At 42.8% G+C, this 23242-nt stretch overlaps 1 protein-coding gene across 2 annotated transcripts; it reads right to left on the bottom strand.

The window, feature by feature from the left end:
- Window positions 1-276: 276 nt before the first annotated feature.
- LOC121909906 (pecanex-like protein 3) lies at window positions 277-22639 on the bottom strand. Of its 2 annotated transcripts, XM_042430756.1 has the most exons (37): window positions 22281-22639; window positions 22080-22153; window positions 20854-21338; window positions 19641-19849; window positions 19421-19526; window positions 19099-19138; window positions 18875-18970; window positions 16820-18565; window positions 13735-13864; window positions 13327-13496; window positions 12827-12884; window positions 12431-12572; window positions 12113-12270; window positions 11487-11640; window positions 10914-10946; window positions 10622-10793; window positions 10361-10471; window positions 10136-10227; window positions 9936-10045; window positions 9638-9743; window positions 9446-9538; window positions 9175-9325; window positions 8353-8497; window positions 7829-8006; window positions 7537-7645; window positions 7247-7376; window positions 7082-7140; window positions 6766-6981; window positions 5718-5971; window positions 5207-5437; window positions 4509-4612; window positions 4270-4417; window positions 3917-4147; window positions 3414-3688; window positions 3158-3327; window positions 1993-2399; window positions 277-454 (listed from the first exon to the last, which is right to left on the bottom strand). In XM_042430756.1, the coding sequence occupies exons 3-37, from the start codon at window positions 21004-21006 to the stop codon at window positions 302-304; spliced, it is 6840 nt and encodes a 2279-aa protein (XP_042286690.1). In that variant the 5' UTR covers window positions 21007-21338; window positions 22080-22153; window positions 22281-22639; the 3' UTR covers window positions 277-301. The 2 variants fall into 2 exon arrangements, with proteins under 2 accessions (XP_042286690.1, XP_042286692.1); XM_042430758.1 differs by having other exon boundaries at window positions 12461-12572; window positions 22080-22639.
- Between the last annotated feature and the right edge of the window lie 603 nt (window positions 22640-23242).

Below are 23242 nucleotides of genomic sequence, written 5' to 3' on the forward strand. Positions count from 1 at the left end.
TGCATCAGCTCAGCATGCGATCGGATGTTGAACTCCTTTGGCTGAGAAGGAGAAGAGTGATGTGATGCGGAACCGAGTCTATCCAGTATTGCAGAAAAATATAGGTAAGGTTGATTTTCCCGTTAGAGGATTTACAAATCGCGTTGCTTCGAGTTAACAAAACAAGGTTTGATGGAATGAGTCCCGAAGGCTGGAATGAATCCGGTCTGGACGGGACAGGCTCCATCCAGACTCGACCGCGGTGTGCTTTCACTGCAGAGAATGTCACTCGGGGGGTGGGTGGGGGTCTCCCGGTGCAGACTCAGCGCAGGTGCTCAAGTAAAGGCAGCTCTGTGGATTCCTCTCGGGGGGTGGGGGGGTCCCCTGAACTCAGCAGGGTCGGATCCAGCGTCTGAGTGGCTCCCAGAGGATCTTGTGTCAGACTGGCATCTTGTAGGGGTGCAGGAGGAGTGGGCTGTAAAAAGATAAATCCCATAAAATAAGTACCGTCATTGCAGACAAAGAAAGACCTTTACAGCATGTTGCTTAACTGTCAACAAAACAAAATGATGTAAAACAGAACACAACAAGCAGTATTATCCACACAAAAGCAAATCAAGTAGACGGATATAAACGCAGGTAAAGTGAGGACTTTTGACTCACTTCCTATTTGTGTTGCTGTCAGTGCTGAAACTAATCACCGACAGCTAAAATAAACTGCTAAACTTCTTCATCTGTCTTGCAGTTTGAGTCATGAGCAACTCAACTGATGTAAACAAAGCGAGCAATCTGAGTTCAGAGGTCAGTAGCGAACAAGAGATGAGATTCATAGCGCTGATTACTGTGTAGCAGTCATCCATTCTCTGGACTTGCTGTCATTTCCCTTTTCTGAATTCGTTGTAGCTGAACGTCGAGGGTTACGTGGAGGGTTATTCAGATCACCTGTTGCTCAGGTGTGGGAACTGGATCCCAAATAGTAATTGAGAGCAACTGGGTGTATTCACCACTTGGCCAATCAGGGTGTGATGAAGGCCTTTCTCTGGGGCTTAAGAGAGGTGGGGATTTGCACACCCAGGTCATTCTTATCCTTCCTCCACTTACTGCAGACCTCATTTTAGCAGACATTATCAGCTTGAAACTCTGGTCTGTTTAGGCCCTTTTGAGACTTCTTTGCTGTCTTCTGTATTTCTGATTGAGGGTGATTTTGAGCATTCTGGGGCCTCGCTTCAGGGAATATTAAAAAAATCATTTTTCAACTAGGTTACCTGCATTAGGGCAGATCTTAGTGCTATTTGTGCAAGAGTTTTTGCTTGTCTAACGCCTGCAGGCTTTACTTTATCTTATTTTCATAAAAGACCTCCTTTACACACTTCGTTTATTATTGAAGACATTTATTCATTATTATTGAAGAGGCATTTGTTTATTATTTAAGAGGCATTTTTTTCAGTGTGAAGGCACTTGTGAGGTTGTTTCAACGAGTACATTTTTTTTTTATTGTCCAGCTCTAGCTTATACTTACAAATATTAGCGGAGTTTATAAAATTGTATCAATAACTCATAACAAAAGGGCGTCTTGATCCAATGAAAAAGGAGATGTGAACAATTTACAGGCCAAAATGTGAGCTAATCTTGAACTGATGATAATCCTAGAGGAAGTGTTATGCTACCTTCAAAATTAGTGTTTGTATTTCTTGGATTAACCTTTTCAACGTGTGCCCCCCCCCCAAAACTGATAATTTTGTCCTATGCGCTACCATAGACGTACTACAATTTATTTAGGGTTATCAGTGCTTGCACCTCAAAGAATGAACTGAAGTTTTTTTTGGCAAGTCAACCTAACCTACTTTATCCAGCACCACCAACTTTAGACCATCTGTGCCGGCAAAGAATGATTTCCAAGAGAACCTGATTAAAGTGGGCAAAAAGTGAAGCCTCACCAGGCCAGCTGAATGTGCAAAAGGAGCCGAAACATGATCTTCACTAAAGTGTTAAACAAACCAACAGCTTCCTCACCTGTGTGCGTATGGTCTGTACTGTTCCTCCCTCCCCCTCCACTGCAGCTGGTCCGTTAAAGCCCTTCCTGCCTGAAAAACTCCACTTGCCAAAGTGGGTCTCATAGTGTAGGCTGCTGACCTGGCCGAGGCCAGCCCGCTGGCCCGCTCTGTGCCCCGAGTTCTCCAGGAGACTTGCCGGGCAGAAACGCTCTGGGCCTGGCAGAGCAGGCGGAGCCACAGAGCTGCTGAAGGAGAGCTGAGAGCTGGACAGCTGCTGACCCAGCAGCCCCTGGATGGAGGATGTGCGCTGTAGGGATGAGAGCAGCCCTGCCTCCATCCTGCCCTCTGATTGGCTGAGCAGAGCTAATGGGAGAGGTTGGGGGTGGTGAGGCCAGTTCTGGGTAGGACCTACAGGGTTGTCTGTGCCTGAAAAACACACAAAAAAAACCATTTCAGTTATTTGATTCACATAAAACACATTCAGTTTCACAACACAGCCATGCACAGGTGAGGCAGGAGTTGCCTATAAAAAAAATGACAACATCTCAATGTCTTACTAAACTTATTGACCATCAGAGAGCATTACTGAATGTCATCACAAATAAAACCAACAAAAGCACCGTTTAGCTGATTTAGGGTTGACTAGCTTGCTACTAGCAATCTATGATAATTCTGTTACTATATTAGTTTAAGACAACAGAGAACAGTAGGAAGTTGATCAGTCCATGATGTTAAAAATAATTTATAAAAACAATTAGGAATGGACATCCACATCTGACACCAGAGACCACCTTTGAAGCCCATTTATGACCACCTCTTATCACGTAACCAAAATTCCATACTTAGGTAACACGATTATAACCGAACCGTCTCCATGACAACTGAGCTGATAAGTGGCTGACCTGCCTGTACGACAACAGCAACATCTTAAATGACTAATAGCTTCTCTCATTCTATGTTTCATCATGTGACAAGAACCACATACAGAAAAATAAACTTAATCACAGGGATTGTTTCTTATAGATCCAGAAAGGGAATTTACAGCTTCTGATATAGCTCAGTCACAAAGTGTTTCTTTCTCTGAAGTTAGCTGTCCCAACTGCTCTGATGTGTGTGTGGCTGTTAGTGGTTGAGCAGGCAGTGCTGAAGTCTGAGGGAAGCAGAGGATGTTTTTTTGGTCTTACCCATGGAGGGCTGGACAGTGGTGATGTGCGGCTGGGGAAGGCTGGAGGCTGGTGTACTCTGAGTGGTGTGAACGGCAGGGTTGGTAGAGATGGAGGTGGAGCCGCCCCCGCAGTCCGAGTCCTCAATATTTCCTCCGCTGTTACAACCGGCGCCGCAGCCCTTCTGTAACCTGCAACACAAAGTATGTGTCACACTCACATCTCTGTTTGTGACCCTAAAAAGACTCGTCTGTCACATGAAGTTTAAACCACATACCTGTCCCAGCTGCTGATAAGCCAGGTGTAAATGTTGTGTGGGCTGACAGGTCCTCCCCACACAGACCGGAGCTGGCTGTGCCCCCCGGCGTATGAGGTGGTGAGGGGGGACACGTAGATGGGGTATCCGATAGGCTGGTCGCACGAGGAGTTTATCATATTCCTCAGGGCCTGTTTGGCGTTTTGAATGCTGCCGCGTTCTGGGTTGCGATTGCGCAGGAAGACCAGCTCCTGCTGTTGCCCCGCCCACAGCCCACGCACACACTCTCTGTTCACCTGCAGGGGCACACACACACACACAGGTCAGGACCGTGCTGCAGGAGAGGACATTCAAACCATTCTTGTTTTTAAGATTTCACTGGAATAGTTAACATCTTTGCTTTTGATAATACACAACAGTGAGACAGGGAAGAATGGAGAGGAGAGCAACAAAACAAACCAACAATTAACAATAAAACAAACCAGAGAAAAGATACAAGGTAGAAAAACAGGAAGAGCCGTGACCTTGATGACTCGGAAGCTGAGGAACCTCTTGTTAAGCATGATGATCTTGTACTCGTCGCTGCCGTCATCCATGATGTGCCGCAGCGCCAGCAGTGAAGGCATGTTTGCTAAAATAGCGCTGCGCCACACAGGATCACCCTCATGTGATATCAACATCTTCTCCTCATTGGCAGTGATAGCGTCATAAAGAACTGTAGGATCTTCATACTCGTCCGGAGATGTGAAGTGATCCTGGAGGAAACACAGATTACAGGGTATGTCTCAGTTCAGTGACAAAAACAGTCATTATTTAAACCTCAGGGCTATTTTTTTTTGTCTTCTTGTTTACACTCTGCCGCTGTGAAAAATGCTACCTGATGCAATTTCAGGGACATCCGCACTCCCGGTGCCACGACACGATTCAACAGTTCCATATCTGCAAACACCCACTCGTCCCTTGGCGACGTGATGCGAAAGTCTCCCTTGAAGAGCGCGTGGAGGCCATAGAGGAACGGCTCCAAGCTGTCAAAAAGAGACATGTGCTATCAGCTCTTGCATCTTGCTAGCACATACACAGGTAGTGACAGGTTTTAGCCGCAGTTAGAGACCTTACCTTGCAGACATACTGTGAGAGGCCGTGCCCAGGGCTCTTCTGCCAAGGATACACAACCCGAAACAGAGACCGACAAGTGGAGAATCTCTTTCACTGGTCACGGGCTGCGACACAGAGACAGATGGAGAAGTTCAGATGAATGACAGGGTGTTGCACATTTGTTTTTGCTTTACAAATACAAGTCAGGTTGGACCAGTATTAAACTTCAAATTTGGATTCTCATTACTCATAAGTTTATCTTTTACATAACTAACATAACAAAACTTCTTGTAGAATTTTCTTTAATTTTGTACATAATAAAGATAAACAAAGCCCTAAGAATGAAAGTGGTACCGGGTGTCATATTAGTTTTCAGTAGGGCTGAAAAGGGTGACATATCAAGACAAAAAGAGACGCTCCTGCCTCTTTAAGTAAAATATCATCAGCAGATGCAGAAAAATGTATCACAGATAAATACTTCAGAGACGATCACTTCTGTCTTTGACCTATCCCCTCATCTCTTTTCTGACATTTCTAATGTTCTAAATTCAGTTTCAAAAATGTTCATATTAATTTCTTGATTTGCAGAGTAATGTGTGTATACGTGTCTTTTTTGGAGAAATGAGGCCAGGCTATGTTTGGTTACAGCTCATCCAAGGATCAGAATATGAATAGATAGTTGAAGGGAAAAAGACAACAAAGAATCTGAAGAGTCTGACCGTTTGACGCCTGCTGTTGCAATACTGAATCCAGTCCAGGTAAACCATGCAGAATGAGGAGGGGGTGATGCCGGAGGCCCTGTGGTCGTAGTCCTCATCGATGTTCAGATTGAAGGTGGGGTCGCCGTCTACGTAGTTAGGCCCGAGACAAGGTCGCAGAGCCTCCTGAATCGTCTCGTTGGTGAGCCACTCTTCTAACTTAGGAGACCGACTCACGTAGTAGATGATGCTCTGTTCAAGACAACAAACGCATGATCCAAATGATTCAACCATCAAGTTATTGGAGGTTTAAGTTCAAAAACAAAGTTCAGAGTGCAACTGTGACTGGTCATACCCTGTCCTTAACTCAATCAGGCTACAGTGTATGTAAAAGCAACATTAACAGGAAATAACACCAACAAAGATTTTTAACAAAGCAACGTGACATTTGTAGACCAAGTGCTAACATGCAGAGAAGTGAGCTTATGAAAAAGAAGGCATAGCAAAGTGTTAGCGAGAAGCAGGTATTTACCTTGACGTAGTAAGTGATGAGGATCTTACGAAGGTCGAATACTTGCAACATGGAGGCGGCATTGTTGTCGCTGATGCTGTAACCCTCTAGTACATACTTGGTGGCGGCCACCTCCCAGGCTAGCCAGCGCTGTCCGAAGGCTGCGTTGAACGACAACATGTGTGGAAGGTGACCGGGTTCACAGCAGCAGCAGCCCTCGTCCTCCTCCACTCCCTCTGTGATGGCCTCTACCTCCCTCTGCTGACAGTAGGTGCCTGGAGAGATGGAAGAAGACGAGGATCAGCTGCATGGATAAGACTTCTGTATATAAAAGCATCAATCTGTGACACATTAGGCAGGTTAAATTAACAATTAATATACATTTACATTATTATTCATCAGAATTTACAGGACTTAATACAAGACTATAAGAATAATCATCCACTGTTTAAGACAGTGTGTGGATACAAATAGAAATAACTTATTTTAAGATTACTCAGAAGTTATGATTTTAGATTATAAAGTGACAACCTCCCTAGAGAGTGACAAACAATATCTATCTTTCTTAGTCATCAACAACCTGAAAATAAACCTGGAGCTGTGAAACTGATCTTTTTTCAGAATAATGAAAATACAGCGCAAGAATGTGAATTACAGGAAATTTTATAATAAATAAAATGAATAGCAGCAATATATTGCTGGCAGTTGCAGGTGTACAGTAGCAACTGACAATCTCAAGCTACTTCTTACATGAAGCTTCAAGATTCATTGATTATTATCATTTTACAACACAAGATTGTATAATGAAATGTAGTTTGTAGTCCCTTTATGCTACTCACTAAAAACAGAAATTATATAAATGGATTATTAAGTTATAAGTCATAAAAATAAAACTATTTTTTATATTGTAGTGCAGAGGATGAATTGAAGCTGAGCTATAACGGGTTGATTTCTGTGAATAACTACTATTCTGTGAACACTTCACAGATACCCCAATCGATATGTTCAAACCAGCAGGTAACTGAGCTCATCCCACAAGTTCCAAACATTATCCTCCCTTGCCGCTGACCTCTGAACTCCAGACCCCTCAGCTGGAAAGTGACAAGTCCGTTGCCAATCTCGATGATGTGCACCAGAGCGTTGAGGTAGTCTGAGGCGAGGATGAAGCAGTCGCCTGTGGTGTAGTTGCCCCAGCGGCCGAGCAGCAGGTCTCCGCACAGGCTGTGCTGCAGGGAGCGCGTCAAGTGCTCGTAGAAAATCGAGTTCAGGTTGTTGTCGTCGGCACCTTTGAGAAAAGACGATAGCGTCATCGTAGCTTCAGGACAAGATTAAATACGAGTTAAATAAAGATGATGATCAGGTGGCGAGTGAACGTTTGGGCATACCTGGGTTGCGGTCTAACTGAGTGGCGAGTCTGGTGTTGGAATGATCGACCCGCTTGGTGCTGTAAATACGACAAACTATCATTAGGACTGAATGTAACGTATACTGTATATGGACTTTAAGATGTCGTTTTACATTTCACAGAGAATTTTTTATCAAAAACATACTTGTAGTCTCGCTCCCAGAATTTAACTGGTCTGGTGTATGAGGTGACGAACACGGCGCTGCCTAGGACAGGATTGAGAGGGGTGGAGAATATGGCAGAAAAGATGGCCTGGACAAAAAGCACAGCAGAGTCTGGAGTGACATGAGTTAAGGACATTAACTGATTAATCTTTAATCGTTATAGCACTGTGTCAGATTTTTGAAGCTATAGTTTGAGGTGTTGCTGTATTATACTGTAAACTAGGCACTGATACATAAGTATTGACACAAAATCAAACGAAGTGAAGGATACGTGGAACAGCGAAGGGCTGAGCGAAGGCGTGGAAGGCTGAGCCCCAGGTGATCTGCCAGGGGGCGATGTAAGTCAACACGAAACGCAGCTTGTACAGCAGGTCCCACATCTGAGAATTCAAAAGGACGAATACATCAAAGAACACATCACCATCTGTATTCATACTATTACACTATACTGTCAATACAACTCAGATTAACATACACTGTGCACAAGTAGCATGAAATTAAATGAATTAATCTTATTTGTAATCAAAACTCTTGGGAGATGATAAGGCGTGTATTGTCCTAACCTTGCTAAAGAGAATGGACATGAAGTAGTAGTCGATGAGGAAGGTCTCGGAGAAGTGCGGGTAGTCGAAGTGGAAGAAGAGCGTGGTGAAGCACAGTGTCACGTACTGCTGCGACGGGGCACAGAAGGATGAACGCAGCAGCTTCATGCCTGCTACTGAGATGAAGAGAGCTCGGCTGCTGGAGGGGTCCAGAAGGAGACGTTGAGAGAAGAAATCAGTGACACATGTTGACATATACGGCTAATAACAGAGAGTAGAGAATGACATATGATCTCCAAAACCACACAGACTACTGTACAGACTGCGCCTTACCCTACGGGTTGAAGTGGGGGGGAAAAAAAGTGAAACGCCTGAGTAACAATTTTTATGTATCTTGAGCTACTGAGCACAACCTGTGGTTCAGCACATCTATTAATTTTATGTTCTCTGGTTTCAACACACAGCTAACAGTTCATATTCCCCCAGGGAGCGGAGATAAGGAACAGTGTAATGGTATTGATGTGAAATACTTGGGAAAGGCTTACTAGATGTCCAGCTCTTTATGGTTCTGGCCCACAGCTCGAGCTTCCGTCGTCAGAGAGTTAAGCACTACGGCCGGGTAGATGAAATATTTCTCCACACACTGCAGCCATGCGTACAGCTTCTCAAACCACATTAACTGAGCGGCATCTGGGGGGGGGGACAGAGAGCAAAACGATCTTGCACACTTGTCGAGGAAATCCACATCCCGAAACTCAAGCTTTTACCCCTTGTGTTCCCCCTGAAGCTTTCTGCAGCTGTGAGATAAATCTGGCGGAAAATTATTTAAACTGAAAAAAAAAGTTTTAAAGGATATTTATACAATGGGTGGTATGGTGCTCTATTTCTGACATCCCTAGCTGTTATCAAATACGGGAAATAGATCTTCTCAAGAAGACAAATAATGCCTGGAAGGAAGACGTGCAGAGGGAGGCAGGCTGCGGTATCACGTTGGTAGTGTGAAGCTATTTTACACTGACAGAGACCCCTTGAGATAAAACTAATAAAGCTCTATTGTAGCTCCTTTAGTCTTCATTCAGCTATGAAAGTATTTTTGTTTATTTGTTGATTCTTCATTTATAATGGTGTTCAAAATGTCAAGCTGGTTGTTCAAAAAAAATAATCAGTTTGATGCTGTTGCCCTCCATAAAGCTCCCCTGGAGATGTGTGAGGTTAAATGTTTTTCATTTTAATCCACACAGATTTTTCCAGAGGGGAAACTATTCTGGTTCATGTAGTAGGTTTTCTTCTTATACATTTCAGCTACTTCCAAGTGCTACGTTTCTGTGTATCTGAGCAAAGATAAAAGAGCGATTACACACACTCACCTCGGACCTCAAACTGACTGTACTCTCTGGAACGGAGCACAGGGTGAGCCAAGCAGAACCATGGCAGTTGTTTGCGGAGCTGAGGCAGGAGATAGTGTGTAATAAAGCCTACAACTCCGGCCAGGATGTACAAGACGAAGCTAAGCGCAGGCTGTGGATCAAGAGAACAAAAAAAAAAGGAAAATAAGCATGAAAAATCTGTGGATATTTGTCACAAAAATCCTCTTGAGAAATATGTTAGAATAGGATCATAAACTCTGCTCCGACTAACTTGAAGGGCGATGAAAACTGTGCTGGCACTGATGGCAAACGTAATCACAGCCATGAGGGGACACATGACAAGGTCTGAATGAAGAATCTCTTTCTACAAAGAGAAGGCACAAGGATAAGTCTTTAAAATTAATGACAGTATGAAATTAAGCGTGAAACTGTCCCGCGCAGGTGAATGAGTGGTGATCTTTACCACAGAGTTACGAAGCTTCTCGGGAAGAGGGTCCTTGATCTCCACAGGGGGTTCTTCTGGTGTTCGGTTCTCCAGCTCTGGGAATAATTTAGACTTCACCAGTGACCTGATTTAAGTGGAAAAAAAAAAAAAACATACAAAAAGGTCCCATGAGATCTACAGCAAAAAAAGTTGAGGTGTTAGACACAACTTCAAAAGTTAGGAGGGAAAAAAAATAAATGGAACATGGTTTGACACCAAATATAAATATATAATGCACTTCATGTTGAGGCTGGTGAGTGTGAAATAATATACTGACCACAGGATGGTGGGATCGCTGCTTTGGCGGCTGAGGTGGTAGGATAAGGCCAGGAGTAGGCCGCAAAACACAGAGAACAGTACTGGCACATGGGCATCCCCCCACGGTGCCTACAGTAAAGAAGACTGAATTAAGTTCCGAACCAGAAATACCACACCACGACTACTTTCATGTTCAGTCAGTGTCTCTGCGCCACTTACGTTGATAGCACCGAGGCAAAATCCATACAGCAGAGCAGCCACTAACACGCTGCGTATGAGGCTGAACAGAGATGAGAGGGGGCTGGTAGTGGCTGAAGAGAAAGACACATAAATCAGCAGGAAGCTTAACACAAGTTTCTAAACTGACAGTCTTAAGATGCTGTAACACTTCTCTAATTTCCTGACAAGGCATTACGTCATCCTCCTGTGTTGCTATTTTCTTACCAGTTCCACCAAAAATGTGCATGTCGATCTGCTCCAGCAGACACATCACAAAGGTATTGACCTGAGGTAGCAACCCAAACAGGAAAATGACCGGGAAACACAAGGCAAACACTGTAGAAATAAAGCACACACACACACAAACATTTAATTAATACTCCAATATCAAACGTAAACATTGTTAATGTGTTTTAATCTTAGTGGGAATGGTGATCTGGACACCGAGTACGAAGCTTAAGTAAAGAATCATGTACGAAGACTAACCAACGAGCATATCCCTGACACAGAGCAGGAAGTGTGCGGAGAAGAAGGTGACACCATAGAGGGAGAATGGTTGCAGGCTGCCATAGCGCCCAGACAGGTCAAAGACCCAGATCATCATACAGCACAGGCAGAAGTAAACCGGCCGACTGTACACAATGATCCAGTTATGACCCTGTTAGATGACAGACAAAAAGACACTCAAACTAGAGCAAACTCGAATAAAGGTGAAGTGGCTGATTTTACTTTGTACTCTGAATACATCTTAGCACACGAAGGTGAACACAGTACTCACGTGCATCGGAGAGGCTGCGTCTGGCTGTACACTCTGAAACAAAGAGGCAGGGAATTTAAGCTTGAGACATGTGATACACAAAATAATTTGATGTTTTTCCCTGTTTTTTGTTTTGTATGCCTTATATGAAATTTGTTTTACACAATCAGATGCAATTCTGGTAGAACAGAAAAATTGATCGGCTGTCTTGCAGCTTGAGCATTTTTGTGTTCTGATTTCCCACATGGCTGCTGTCTAGAGATCAGTGGTGAGCCAAATTTAATATTACTGGAATACGGATTTAACACAGAGTGGCTAAATCTACAGTCTTGACTGAGACTGTGCTGTGATAGAAATAAAACTGAACTTTGCAGCAGAACAGACAGACCATACTGGCTGCATCTTCCCAGCCTATTTGTGGGCCTATTTCCTCCCTTTTTTTCCCCTTCCTGCTTTCTGTTCAAAGTAGACTTGAATGAAGAAACACAGCTGTTGTCTTTTTTGTCAATGTTTTTCAGGATGCAGCCACCTTGAGTGAATAAAACTTCACAAAAAACTGGATTCAATGTTTAATAAAATCCAGAGGGAAGGTACCTTCAGTAAGGAGTACTGGCAGCTAGCAATGACCAGGCAGAACTGGAAGACCCAGATGTCCCTGAAAAAGCCCTGGAGCAGCAGAAGGAACCCCAGGAAGGCCACCAGACTGGCCAGCACCACAGCAAACACATTCTCTCCAACACGGCGGTTCCTGGTAACAGAGCGCAGAGAAATCAATATTTGGACAACTTGTACGTACAAGCAGGAGTTGTGACATCACAACTAGTTTTGAAGCCAATCGTGGTCCAGTATGCAACTTATACAAATGTGATATGGAAACTTGGAGGCATGTTTTGGCCAGCAGTTAAACTTAATTAACAAAACAAAACAGCAACAACAAAAAAACAAAACAAAACAGTTGCATATCCATACATTTGTTTGTTTTTCACTGAGCAAGAAAGACTAGATGTAATTCTAAGAATTTTGAAATCATACAAAACAGAAAGAACCAAAAGGGCAAAATGGGATTAATTGATGACTCAAATGCACTCAGGTACATTATTCATTACATATTAGCCATTGATATTAGTGATAACTGATAACCACAAAATGCTTTCCTTTATTTTGGAGAACAAGGGATTAAACAGGTTTCATCTTTCCATGACTCCAACACTCTGGCTTACCTGTCCAATAAGGCCAGAAGAGCCAATCGATCATATCGAACCCTCAGCCACTTCCCGGGAAGCACCCAAAAGCGATAGTACTGTTTGGGTTTAGCCTTCTCCTCAATCATCAGTGTGTTTTCCTGGGACTCTTGTAGAGACTCATGATCCAGATCAAACTAGAGACAAGAGAGAGATGAGAAATACATGATGGGTTAAGAAGGAGAAACAACAAGAATGACATGTGATAGTTTCCTCTGAGATAGAGAGAGTCCTGGCTTCTTAACATGACATGCTACCTAGAACCATCTGCAGCATGAAACATCAAAGACTGCTAACCTCAGGCATTTCCAGAGGCACCCTCCGCACCTGCATGCCCTGTAAGACCACAGGTCTGGGCTGGAGCATGGACAGGACTGGTGCCCCTTCCTGGACCTCAGTGGAGGTGAAGCTTGAGGACTGGGACTGTCTCTCCCTTTCCCTGCAAGCGTGAAATTTCATGACAGAAGATGAAGAAATACAATAACAATGGCGGACGGCTTCATGCGAGTGTTGTTCTCTTTATTGTCCACCAATATTAATATTATCAATATTTTCCTCATTAATGATGTATTATTTTACCCACCCACAACCCAACTGCAATTAATCAGAATGTTAATTTTTATGACCCAGCCCACTTGATCCATGGATTAACCGCGATCACTACAACCTGGTAATAAAAGCTTTATAACTTACTGAACTGGGTCCTCATAACCGCCTCCAGCAGGTCCAAATGTGTAAGACCTCTTCACTCCTGTTACACAACAGAAAGAAAACTGAAATTGAATACTTTTCAACAAGATATAATCTGCAATAATCTGTAGTCATCTGTAGTTTCAGATGATTTTTTGACCGCATTTTATCTGCTAATCATCGTGAGTCACTTGTTGACTTCTTCCTTATACAGATGCTATACACATATAAACTTTACTTATCTATCCCTTGTAAAAGCCTATTTTTAAAGCACATACACTATCAAAACATTTCAATGATCCTGTTTTGATGTCATCTTCAGATATCGCCAGCTCTTCCCCCCTGCTTCCAGACTTAAAGGTAAGCTAAGATAAACTCCTCCTCTTCATATTTAACTAACAGACATGAGGGTCGTATCGATCTTCTCATCTAACTCTCAGTGAGAAAGCCAATAAGCATATTCCCCTGAATGTCGAACAACTCCTTTAAAGCCACTGACTCACCACTCTCGTCATAGAAATAGTGCACCGCCCCCTCTGATGTGTCGTCAAAGGTGGAGGCCTCGTGGATGCCACTGCGGGGCAGTAGGAGCGAGGAGGCGAACTGTAAGGCTGAGGGAAGGGTGCGGGTCCGTGAGTGGGAGGAGGTCCGAGCCCGCTGGAGGTCCTGGAGGCTACAGGAACAAAAAAATCACACAACAATCACACATCAGCTTTAAAATGTCATTGTAGCAGTTTTCACTTAATTAATTCTTTATTATTAATTTCCCCAAAAGCTGCTTAATATATTAATTGTATGGTAACATCCCCCCAAAATATTTACCCTAAAAAGACAGTAAACTACTTTGACTATGGCACACTTGGTGGAGAGTTTGGCAGAAACAAAAAGGTATGTTTGCTTAGTGGACTGACCTGGGAGGGGATCCCATGGTGGACGGGGGCGGTGTAGGGTTGCTCCCAGCATTGTGTCTCCTGCGGATGGCCTGGGTCCTCTTAACATTGCTGACTGAGTCGTGCTTGCCTCCATCCTCTGAAGCCATGGCTGGAGAAGGGTTATCAGTTACATCAATGCAACGGTTTACATTACAGTCACAGTATATATGATACAAGGCACCATTTGTATCGCAAACAGGTAACAATGCCTAACATTATTCTAAACAATACTGGATTTTACTTTTGCCTTTGTAAAATCTGCATTTAGAATGTGACACTGACAAAAAAACTGGAACTGGCTTACTAATTTAATGTCTCAAACTGCATAAAGCTGAACTACTAATCTTACTGTGTTTCCTCCCCCCACTGAGAAGCAATAATATGGTTTAATGACACATTAATGTTGATGGTCAACTGTGGTGTAAAAGAATAAGATATGTTAGTGATCAGTTCAATCATAGATTTTAATTGATACATTCATGGTTAACGACGCTGTCCTAAAGGCTTAATATTATATTTCATTTCTTCTGACATCAGCATAGGGAAGTTTTAAATTAAGTGCGAGCTGCATCTCCACTATAATACACTGCGGGAGACCATGATACCAATATAGTGTTTCCCCTACCATTGCCATAGATCATCACTGTACGATGTGTTGCATTTAAAAACTTGCATCAGATGGATTAATCAACAACAACAACAGTGAAGACCCTGCAAGTTGAGCATATTTGTGCTTCTGTGGTTATATAATGGAGATATGACCATCTGTAGTGTGTTTTTATGGTGTTTTCATGTGAAATATGCGCCCCTACCAGGAAGCCCTTGAAATGTTTTGAAACCTAGGTAAATCAACTGCAATGACCACAATTGTGCAATCTGCCAATGAGCCATTGGTTTTGTAAGGGAGGATAGTTCATGTAAAAAGTGTTGTATTGTTTATTTGGATCCTAATTAGTAGTTACCAAGGCAACAGCTATTCTTCCTGGATTCCAGCGTAGTGTGTATGTGCCTCCCTGTATTGTAAACTGTTGATATGTCATTTTAAATACATTTTATGTGTTGTAAATAGATTGTCAGTATTTATTTACCTAATTTATGTGCACTCGTTTCATTTCACCTCAGTGTAGAGAAATACACTGATACGAACAAACGCCTTACTGCAGGCGTCTATGACGACACTGTTGACACCACGTATCTGTGACACGCCTGTAGTATCACTAGTAGTAACACTACCTGCCCCCTGAAAAAAAATCCTAGGGGAAACACTGCAATATATATACTTTGACCACACAATTTAAAAATAGTCCAGTTTTAGCAAAGAGTAATTTGATTTGTCTAATGTTTGTATTCTAACAGCTTTCATTTAATTTGATTTATTGATTTGTTGTTACATTTTGATTCTGGTTTGAAATTTGAGAAACAAGTCTTGAGTGTTGTTTAATCTTAATCATCCTGGATCATGACAAATTTAATCATGGCCCTATTTCACCCTTTATTGACTTTAGTTTCTCACTGCTTTCTGGCCTTGAAAGAAAACTACAATGATAACTTTGCACTGGCTGCGTGCTTATTTACAAACGTAATTTACTGAAGATTTTGTTGATTTCTTATAGAGCACTTCTTTATCTTTGCATGTACATAAGCACATATTAGATCAGCTGACAAAGTTCTTCTGACTGTCCTCTGATCTATGCTGAAGTCAAGAGCTGATCAAGTCTCCGTAATCTGATGCCCAACACTGTGAAACAAATTTTCATGACATTTTACAATCTTTTAATACACTGTAAATTTATTTTTGTCTCCTTTGTTTCATTTTCTGCTTTTCCCAATGACATATTTTCCTTATCACTCATTTTTAAGTTAGGGCAATTGCATATTTGAGTAATGAAACTCATATACCAACTCTTTAAGCACATGTTGATGTACTGACTTCGAGGCAACACTCACAAGAGCTCATAGTTCATGAATTTCATTCTTAAACACAACTTCCTTCGTGACGCGTTCCTTTGATCACTGCTTTCTAGAGGCACAAAAGCCTGTGTGGTTTAATCATATCAAAGGCAATGTTACCCAGAGCAATGCAAACTCGGGGTAGAGTCTTCCAGGAGCTTGGTAGAGGTGGTGAGGCATGACTAATATGTGAAGTAGCTACGCAGTTCCTTTTCCTTATCTTGAAATCAGCTTTTCATTTATTCAAGTTTGTAAACTACAATGTTAGCACTAAATTAGGTTAGTCAGTGAGATGTTTACTTTCACATCTGTGACTCAGATCAACCTTGGAAGCAGTGTGACAGTAAATCACCGTAAATAAAATATATTTGTTCTGAATCAATGTCTGTGTAAGTCAGTGTTTATACCTGGAATAAATGTTTACTTTCTTTATATGCAACCGCTTGATGTGTGCCCAATTTCGATATTTAAAAACCCTTCAGTTTGAAACTTGAGCTTGTTCTTTAAAATTTGTCTTCTACTGTAATACCACGTAACTTTGCCAGTTTTCACTAGTTATGTGAATCTTTCTTCATTTTTCCACGATCCTGATGACATTCTGTAAGGTTACAATGGAAACTTGCGGTGAGATTCACAAAGTGCTCAACTAAAAGCTTAAGTGGGTATGGTTGACCCTTTTTGGATACTCATAATACAGTAACAGATACGTTTTCTTTAGTATTTAATTGTTGTAGACAAAATTAAATACCAGCTAATATTATATTATGGTCAATAAATTATTTCAAGTTAACAGTGTCAGCCAGAATCTGTGGATGCCTCACAACTTGGCTTCATACCTTCTGGCAAATTAGAAAGCTTCAGAAAGCACTAAACTCAATGTCAAAGCCAGAAAAAAAAAAAAAAAAAAACACATCTCCAACGGAGCATTGCCCCAGGACTCCTCAGGCAGATTACTTTCCTTAATTAGCTGAATACTCCAAAACATTTTGAAAAGAAAAACAAACATATTGCAACTGTTCCACCCCCAGGATTCAGCCTTCACATGCACCAAAAACTAGAGGGGCGTATCCTGAAAACACAGATCCTGGACCATTATTGTGTTAAACCAACTCACCTCCTCCCACAGCTCCCTCTTCAGCCAACTCTGCTGCCCTCCAGCCCATCTGGTTGCCAGTCCAAGAGCCCCCAAGAGAATCCAGCCTATGATGATGAGTTCCCGGAAAGCTATCAGTATGAATAGTGCGAGCCTCCAGATCAGACTTAGAGATGGTGAGAGTGCGAGGTGCAGGGGTGGAAGTTGAGGGCATTGTAAGCAGAGTAGAAGGCAGAGCTGCCGTGTTGCTCTGGCCTCCACCTGCCCCATCCATACTTAGCACTCTTGCGTGAGTCTTAGCACTAGCTGTGCTAGAAGAGCGCTGAGCAGCACGAGAATGCGAGGGGCCAGCAGTTTCAGGTAAATCCCCTTCCCTTGGAGTGGGCAGTTGAGCAGCAGAGGGGAGTGGGGATGTAATGCCAGTGTTGGCGAGGTCTGGGGAGTAGCAGGAGGTAGAGGAACTTGAGTCGTCATCATCGTCGTCGTCATCATCTGAGCTGTATCGGCGCTGAGAACCCAGGCTAGAGCCAGCGCTCATGTCGCTGCCGTCGTCCTCGTCGCTGGAATCCTCAAACAGACTTTCGCTGTAAGTCTTGGCGCCGAGTCGGTTGCGCACCGGTATGTAATCTCTGTGTTGTCTATGATTGTGGTGACGCCTGTAAGAGCCACAGTCAAAACTACTGCTTCCTGCTCCAGCTCGCCTCCGCGGGGCTTTCCTTCGGCCTGGCCTGTGCCCCACACTACTGCCACTGGCCCGCAGCAGCTTTAAGTCTTTAGGGCGCACAACCTGCTGGGCTTGCAGAGCAGGCTGCTCAGACAGTAGGAAGGGGGTTGAAGATATGGGCAAAGCAGGCTCAGAACACACTAGACCCAGGGCCAGCCCTGAGGGCACTGAATTGGCCTGCCGAGGTGGGGGTAGAGGAGGAACAGGGACGTTTCTGTCTAAATCACAAACCTCTGAGTGGCCACTACTTGAAGGGGAAGAGTTCTGGAAAGGAGGGGGCTGTGCAATATCACAGGGTACGGGAGGCAAATCCTCTCCTTCAACAAGTGTCCTGTCTAGCCCCTGGCTGAGGGAGAACTCTTTGGAAGGGGAGCGCAGTAGCACACTGTCTGACAGGTTGTCTGTATCACTGCCACCTTGTCCTGCTGGATCCTCTGTGGGCTCATGGATGTTAGAACCCATCGCTGGTGCTGAGGCAGATGCCTGTCCATCTGCAGGCCGTGGATGGCTGAATGAAGGACTTTCCAGCTGAGTGGAGTCTGTTTTTTCACTGCGGTAGCTGCTAACCGTGCTCAGCGTCTCACGGTCTGTGGTGCCCCCACCCGCACTGAAACAGCTGTCCGTGGATCCAGCAGCTAGTGCTACCCCGCTGCGGCTGCCTGGGTGCTCAGTCCCAGGTGCAAATGCCACAGGGTCGAGGCCCAATCCCAGGAGATTTTCACTCAGCTCCTCGCTTAAGCTGCTCTTTATAAGGGGGCTAAGGGGAGTATCCCCCAGGCTCTCAGACTCAGCAGAGGGGCCAAGTGGAGAATAAGCCCCCAACCCATTGTCCTCAGGACTTTGTTGAGACAGTTGTTCTGGTAACTCTTCCACTTCATGCAACTGCTCTTTCTCTCCTCCATCTTCCTGGCTGGAGGGTGAAGGGGGTATAGACAAGCAGTCTCCAGGTTCTCCAAATCCAGCAGACATTACAGATACTCCCATGTGACCTGGGAAATCGCCTCCTAGAGCAGCAATGCAGGACTGGCCCATACCTGGAGCCCCTGTACAATAAAACAGATGAGAATTAGATTGAAACGCACTTTGGTGCACTGGATGTTATACAGAGGCTGTGAATCCTGTTTCTCAAGACCAGAGCGTTTTTTAAAAATTCTTTTAATATACATTTGGATACATGCACTACCCTTGGTCCTGATGGACAGGATAAAGAACCATGCTTACAATAGAATGTGTGCAGTAATGATATGCTTGTAGCCAAGGCTCCTGAGTGTGACTTGTTTCCAACAGGATTAGACAGTGTTCAGAGTATATGATGATGCTTGTTCCTGGTCTCTGAATAATGGCAGACTTACTAATGGTGTCCTGGGAACTCTGGCGTAGGATATCACGATGAGCTGAAGTAACAATCACATTATTGCTTCCTTGTTCCCGCATTAGCTCCTTGATATCTGAAGTGAAAGAAAATAAAGTGGCTCAAAAAGCAGCAGTGCATACATAACAGACTACACTCACTATGACCAGGCTCATGAATAATTTCTGCAAGGACAGAGTACAGAAAGACAATGTACAGACTTACCCTTAGTTCCCCCTGTATCCTCGAGCTGGGGCAAGAACTCCTGGAGTATAAGGACAATAAAAACACACACATAAGACACAGTTAGTGCATTAAAATGGTTGAACCATTACAGTATACTATATGGTAGACAACAACATCAGGATCTAATGAAAACTCTTGCCCAGCAGACTTGAAAGAGAATGCAAAAAACTATTCTAAATGACTGTTTTTTGACAAAGTTCAAAATTAAACATTTTAAAACACTGAACATGTAGAATTGCTGAGACGATGGAGGGAGAAAAACAAGAAGGCTGCAAGCTACTATAAATTATGGTACCCTCACCGACACCTGGTTCAGTCCAAACAGAGAGTGCTGGGAGCTACAGCGCACCGGGGGTGTTGAGTTGACCTTCCGAAACACAGTCATCTCTACACCAACATGACTATCCCTGTGAGGAAAGTACACATACAAACAAATTAAAAATAAGTCAGCATCTCACAGCGTTATGATTTCATAACTTTTCTCCAAAGTCTGTCAGAAAAAAACAACAACTTCCTCTTACCTGTGCTGATTCCCATCATGGGCACCCGAACCGTCGTCTCCTTCTTCTGTCCTTGGGGCTTCAGCTGTGAGTGAGGCCTGCTTCTTCTCTACAATCTCCCCAAGGTCGAACATAGCGTGAAGTCGGTAGTTCACCACTTTAATGGCTGTGAAAAAGACAGCCACCACGGCAGAGTACATGCCTGCGACCACCAAGCTAGGAGGAAGAGCCTAAGAGAGAGAGTGAAACGACAGTGACGGCAACTGAGTTATATGGAAATCAGACAGTACAGTCCAAATCAAGGAATGAGTGCCAGCAATTATTTGATATTAGCTAACACATTGTAAATCTTCCCCCCAAAAAGACGTCAACAATATATTAAACACAGTGCTATGTATATACATCTCATAATGATAGGAGCTTCCCGTTGCTCATTTCAACAGGGAAGCCTATAGACAAGTAGAATTTCTTGCCAGAGACAACAGTTAATTAGGCAGTCGATATGTTTAGACATTCAAACATTTAATCTATGTGCTTATACATTGTAAAAGGTAACTTCTGTGTTTAAAATGGTCTTATTTATGAATATATGGCCATCCCTACAGTTTCCCCATATTGCTTTAACCACTAATTTGCAATTGAATGAGAAAACAAATGTTAAAAGTTTATTACACACACTGTGAGTTGTGAACGTTCTCACTACTCACTCACCTACGATCAGTGCAACCGTACATTTTCATGCATTCACTTTCTTTTTCACTTCAAAATAATGACTGGGTTAAGCACGAGATTTGTTTAAAACCTGTTTAGTTGTCTGACCACTTGCGTTGCTGCCACTCATATCTAAGTGATAAAGATAACTAAATGTTAAGATAGCTCATATGAATGATGGTGACATAAAAAAACAAGATCAAAATGTTTCCTTTAAATGGTGCCTTATTTTGTGATTGCTACAATATTAGAGCATGCCTTTATTTTTAAAATGTTTTAGTCTATAATACAGTTGACATTGTTAGAGATCAAATTATGAGGTAATGCTATAGTGTCTCCTTCACCATGTGTCAATTGTGTATTGTGTAAATTTCCTTGTGCAGCTGTCATGTCTGCTAAACCCCCCCAGTTATGATAGAATGTTAAAAAAAAAAAGTTTTAATTATACATGCCAGAATTTAGTAGCTCCATCTAATCCAGTTTGAATAAACTGGCAGTTAGCCTACTGCAAAAATGTGCTTACCATGTACAGCAGAAAGGGGAAGGCCAGGAGGAATATCCAAAGGTAGAGGTGGAAGCAGTTGGAGAACGTGCTCTGATGGGGGTCCACATACCACCCTCCTGTGAGTGAAGCCCACACACCCTGCCGTAATATCTGAAGAGCTTGGGAACCCATCTCCACCTTCAGGTTCAACCCAATGCCGAAATGCTTCCTCCAAGGCTGTAGCTCAAAAGACTGTGCAGTTCGAGCCACAGTGTCTTGTATCTATGATGGCACTTCCATTGGGGATGGCAGGTTAACCAAGACTGTTTCATCAAGGACAATAGTTCTGTGTCTTGGATATGTATACTTCAGTTGAGGTCAAGAGTCCTTGCATATTCTTGTGCCAGTATGTGCTCCCTCCCTGCACAGACGATGCCACACTCTAGCCTAATCCTTGTTGGGTAATCAGGTGAGTGACTTTTTGGCACATTGGTAACCCACTGAACGTATGAAAAAACATTCATCTGTAAGAAAGATCAAAACTGGTTTGTTTCCTTATACAAAGCTACATTTGAACATCCCATTCAGTGGGAAAAATTATGCTATGCAATAACCAATTAATGAAATTACAGTAAAAATTGCATACGGGTCTTTCTAGTTTGACTTCCTTAAATTCAATATGATGATTATGAAACTATATAGTTTCCTCATTACTTGTAGCTGCTCTTTATCACAAGATAAATCAGACTGTTTTAATGTTGAGTCACCAATAAACTTGATAATTTGACATGGATCACTCATAATAACATTAGCATTAGGTCACAGTAATAATTTGGAACTAGCTTCTAAAAATGTACACTTTCAGCTGATTTCTTTTTTACTTAAAGCAGAACTGACACGCACTACAATGATTAAATAAAATGAGTGTAACGTTTGTCAGTAGGTGTTTTCTTACAAACAATGTTGATAATACATTTCCGATTTCAAACAGGATGACAGAGCTTTAAACTCCCTATTTTCATGTCCAGGCCAGTGTTGTCCCAGCTATAGATTAAGTTTTCTGATTGGCATTAGCAAGCTAACAGACAATTTAGCCTCGCTAACGAATATCGCCATGTATTTGTTATGATCGGTAAAAGCTGATCAGCCACCATTAACGCCTTCAATCACCTCGGTGTGTATGAAAACATAATCGATAGCTGCTGTAAAGTCCAGCACACTGGCTGACAAACGTTAACGTGATTAGATTGATTAACGCTGGTTACCGGCTCCTGCTAGGCCGCATATCAGCACTTCAGCCCGGGTGATGTCTCTGTCGATAGCTGGGTGAGTGTTCAGCCTACAACAACAAGTTAGCCCAACCGCTGCTCGTCATTAGTTCATGTTAGCTTCGTTTAGCTTGATACATTTGATAATTGTGCTCACAGTGAAATGTTTTCCACATTTTGGATCCCAGCACAGCTTACAATTAGCTTTAGCTGTCCAGCTTGCCTCATATCCTCCTTCCGCATCCAGTCCTTGCAAAAAAATCTCAGAGCTTTTCCTTCACAGGATGCTAGCGAGCGAGCTGTAAAAAAACTGTAGCTGTAGCCTGACTTTTCGTTTGGCGTTGGCTAACTTATCGTTATTTCCTGAAAGTCCCTCATCTTCTTTGGCATTAAAGGTTGTCAGGCATGCAGTGGGAGCGGAGGTCCTCTCTCATGATGAACGGCAGCTGTGTCTTGGGATAAACTGTATTAGAAATGTTTCAACCATCAAGCTAGCTAGCTGGGTAGCTAGCAGTAGCTAACAACTAGTTGACACACACGCACGCACGCACGCACAGAGCGATCAACGGAGAGAGAGAGATTCCCATGGCGCTGATTGGTCGTGTGCACTGACGTCACGGGGAGGGGATTTTTCTCTTTTATTTCAAAATTAAAAAAATATATATATTTTCATATAGAAATGCGATTTAAATAAAAGCACAGACAGCAAAGCACTAAAGCAAGACAATAAATAAATAAATACAAAAAAAAATAAAGAATAAATAAATAAATAAATGCATACATACTACACATGACTACATATTCATATAATTGCACCAGCAGGGGCCAGTTTTATGAAGATATGCGACCCTGACATATGTATCATTCAGCAGCAGCAACAACAAAAACCAATGAGCTTTACTTTTTTTTTTGTAAAATTCTGATATGAAGCTCCTGTGTCTTTATCTTTGTATTTACCTATAAGTGAAGGTTACTGACTTCACATGAGCCCCAAAGAAGTTTGAGGTCTGAGTATATTTTTCTTGTTTTGTTGTATCCACTGTGACCTACTGTTGGATTTCTGGTTATTTATTTGCTCCTTTTATGTTGCCTTCTTTAATGGTTGCTTTGCACCCTGCGCTGTCACATTATTTAATCAGCCATTCCTCTGTTCCTTGGAC

The sequence above is a fragment of the Thunnus maccoyii genome, chromosome 13 (assembly GCF_910596095.1).
Source record: "Thunnus maccoyii chromosome 13, fThuMac1.1, whole genome shotgun sequence".
Classification (NCBI taxonomy): domain Eukaryota; kingdom Metazoa; phylum Chordata; class Actinopteri; order Scombriformes; family Scombridae; genus Thunnus; species Thunnus maccoyii.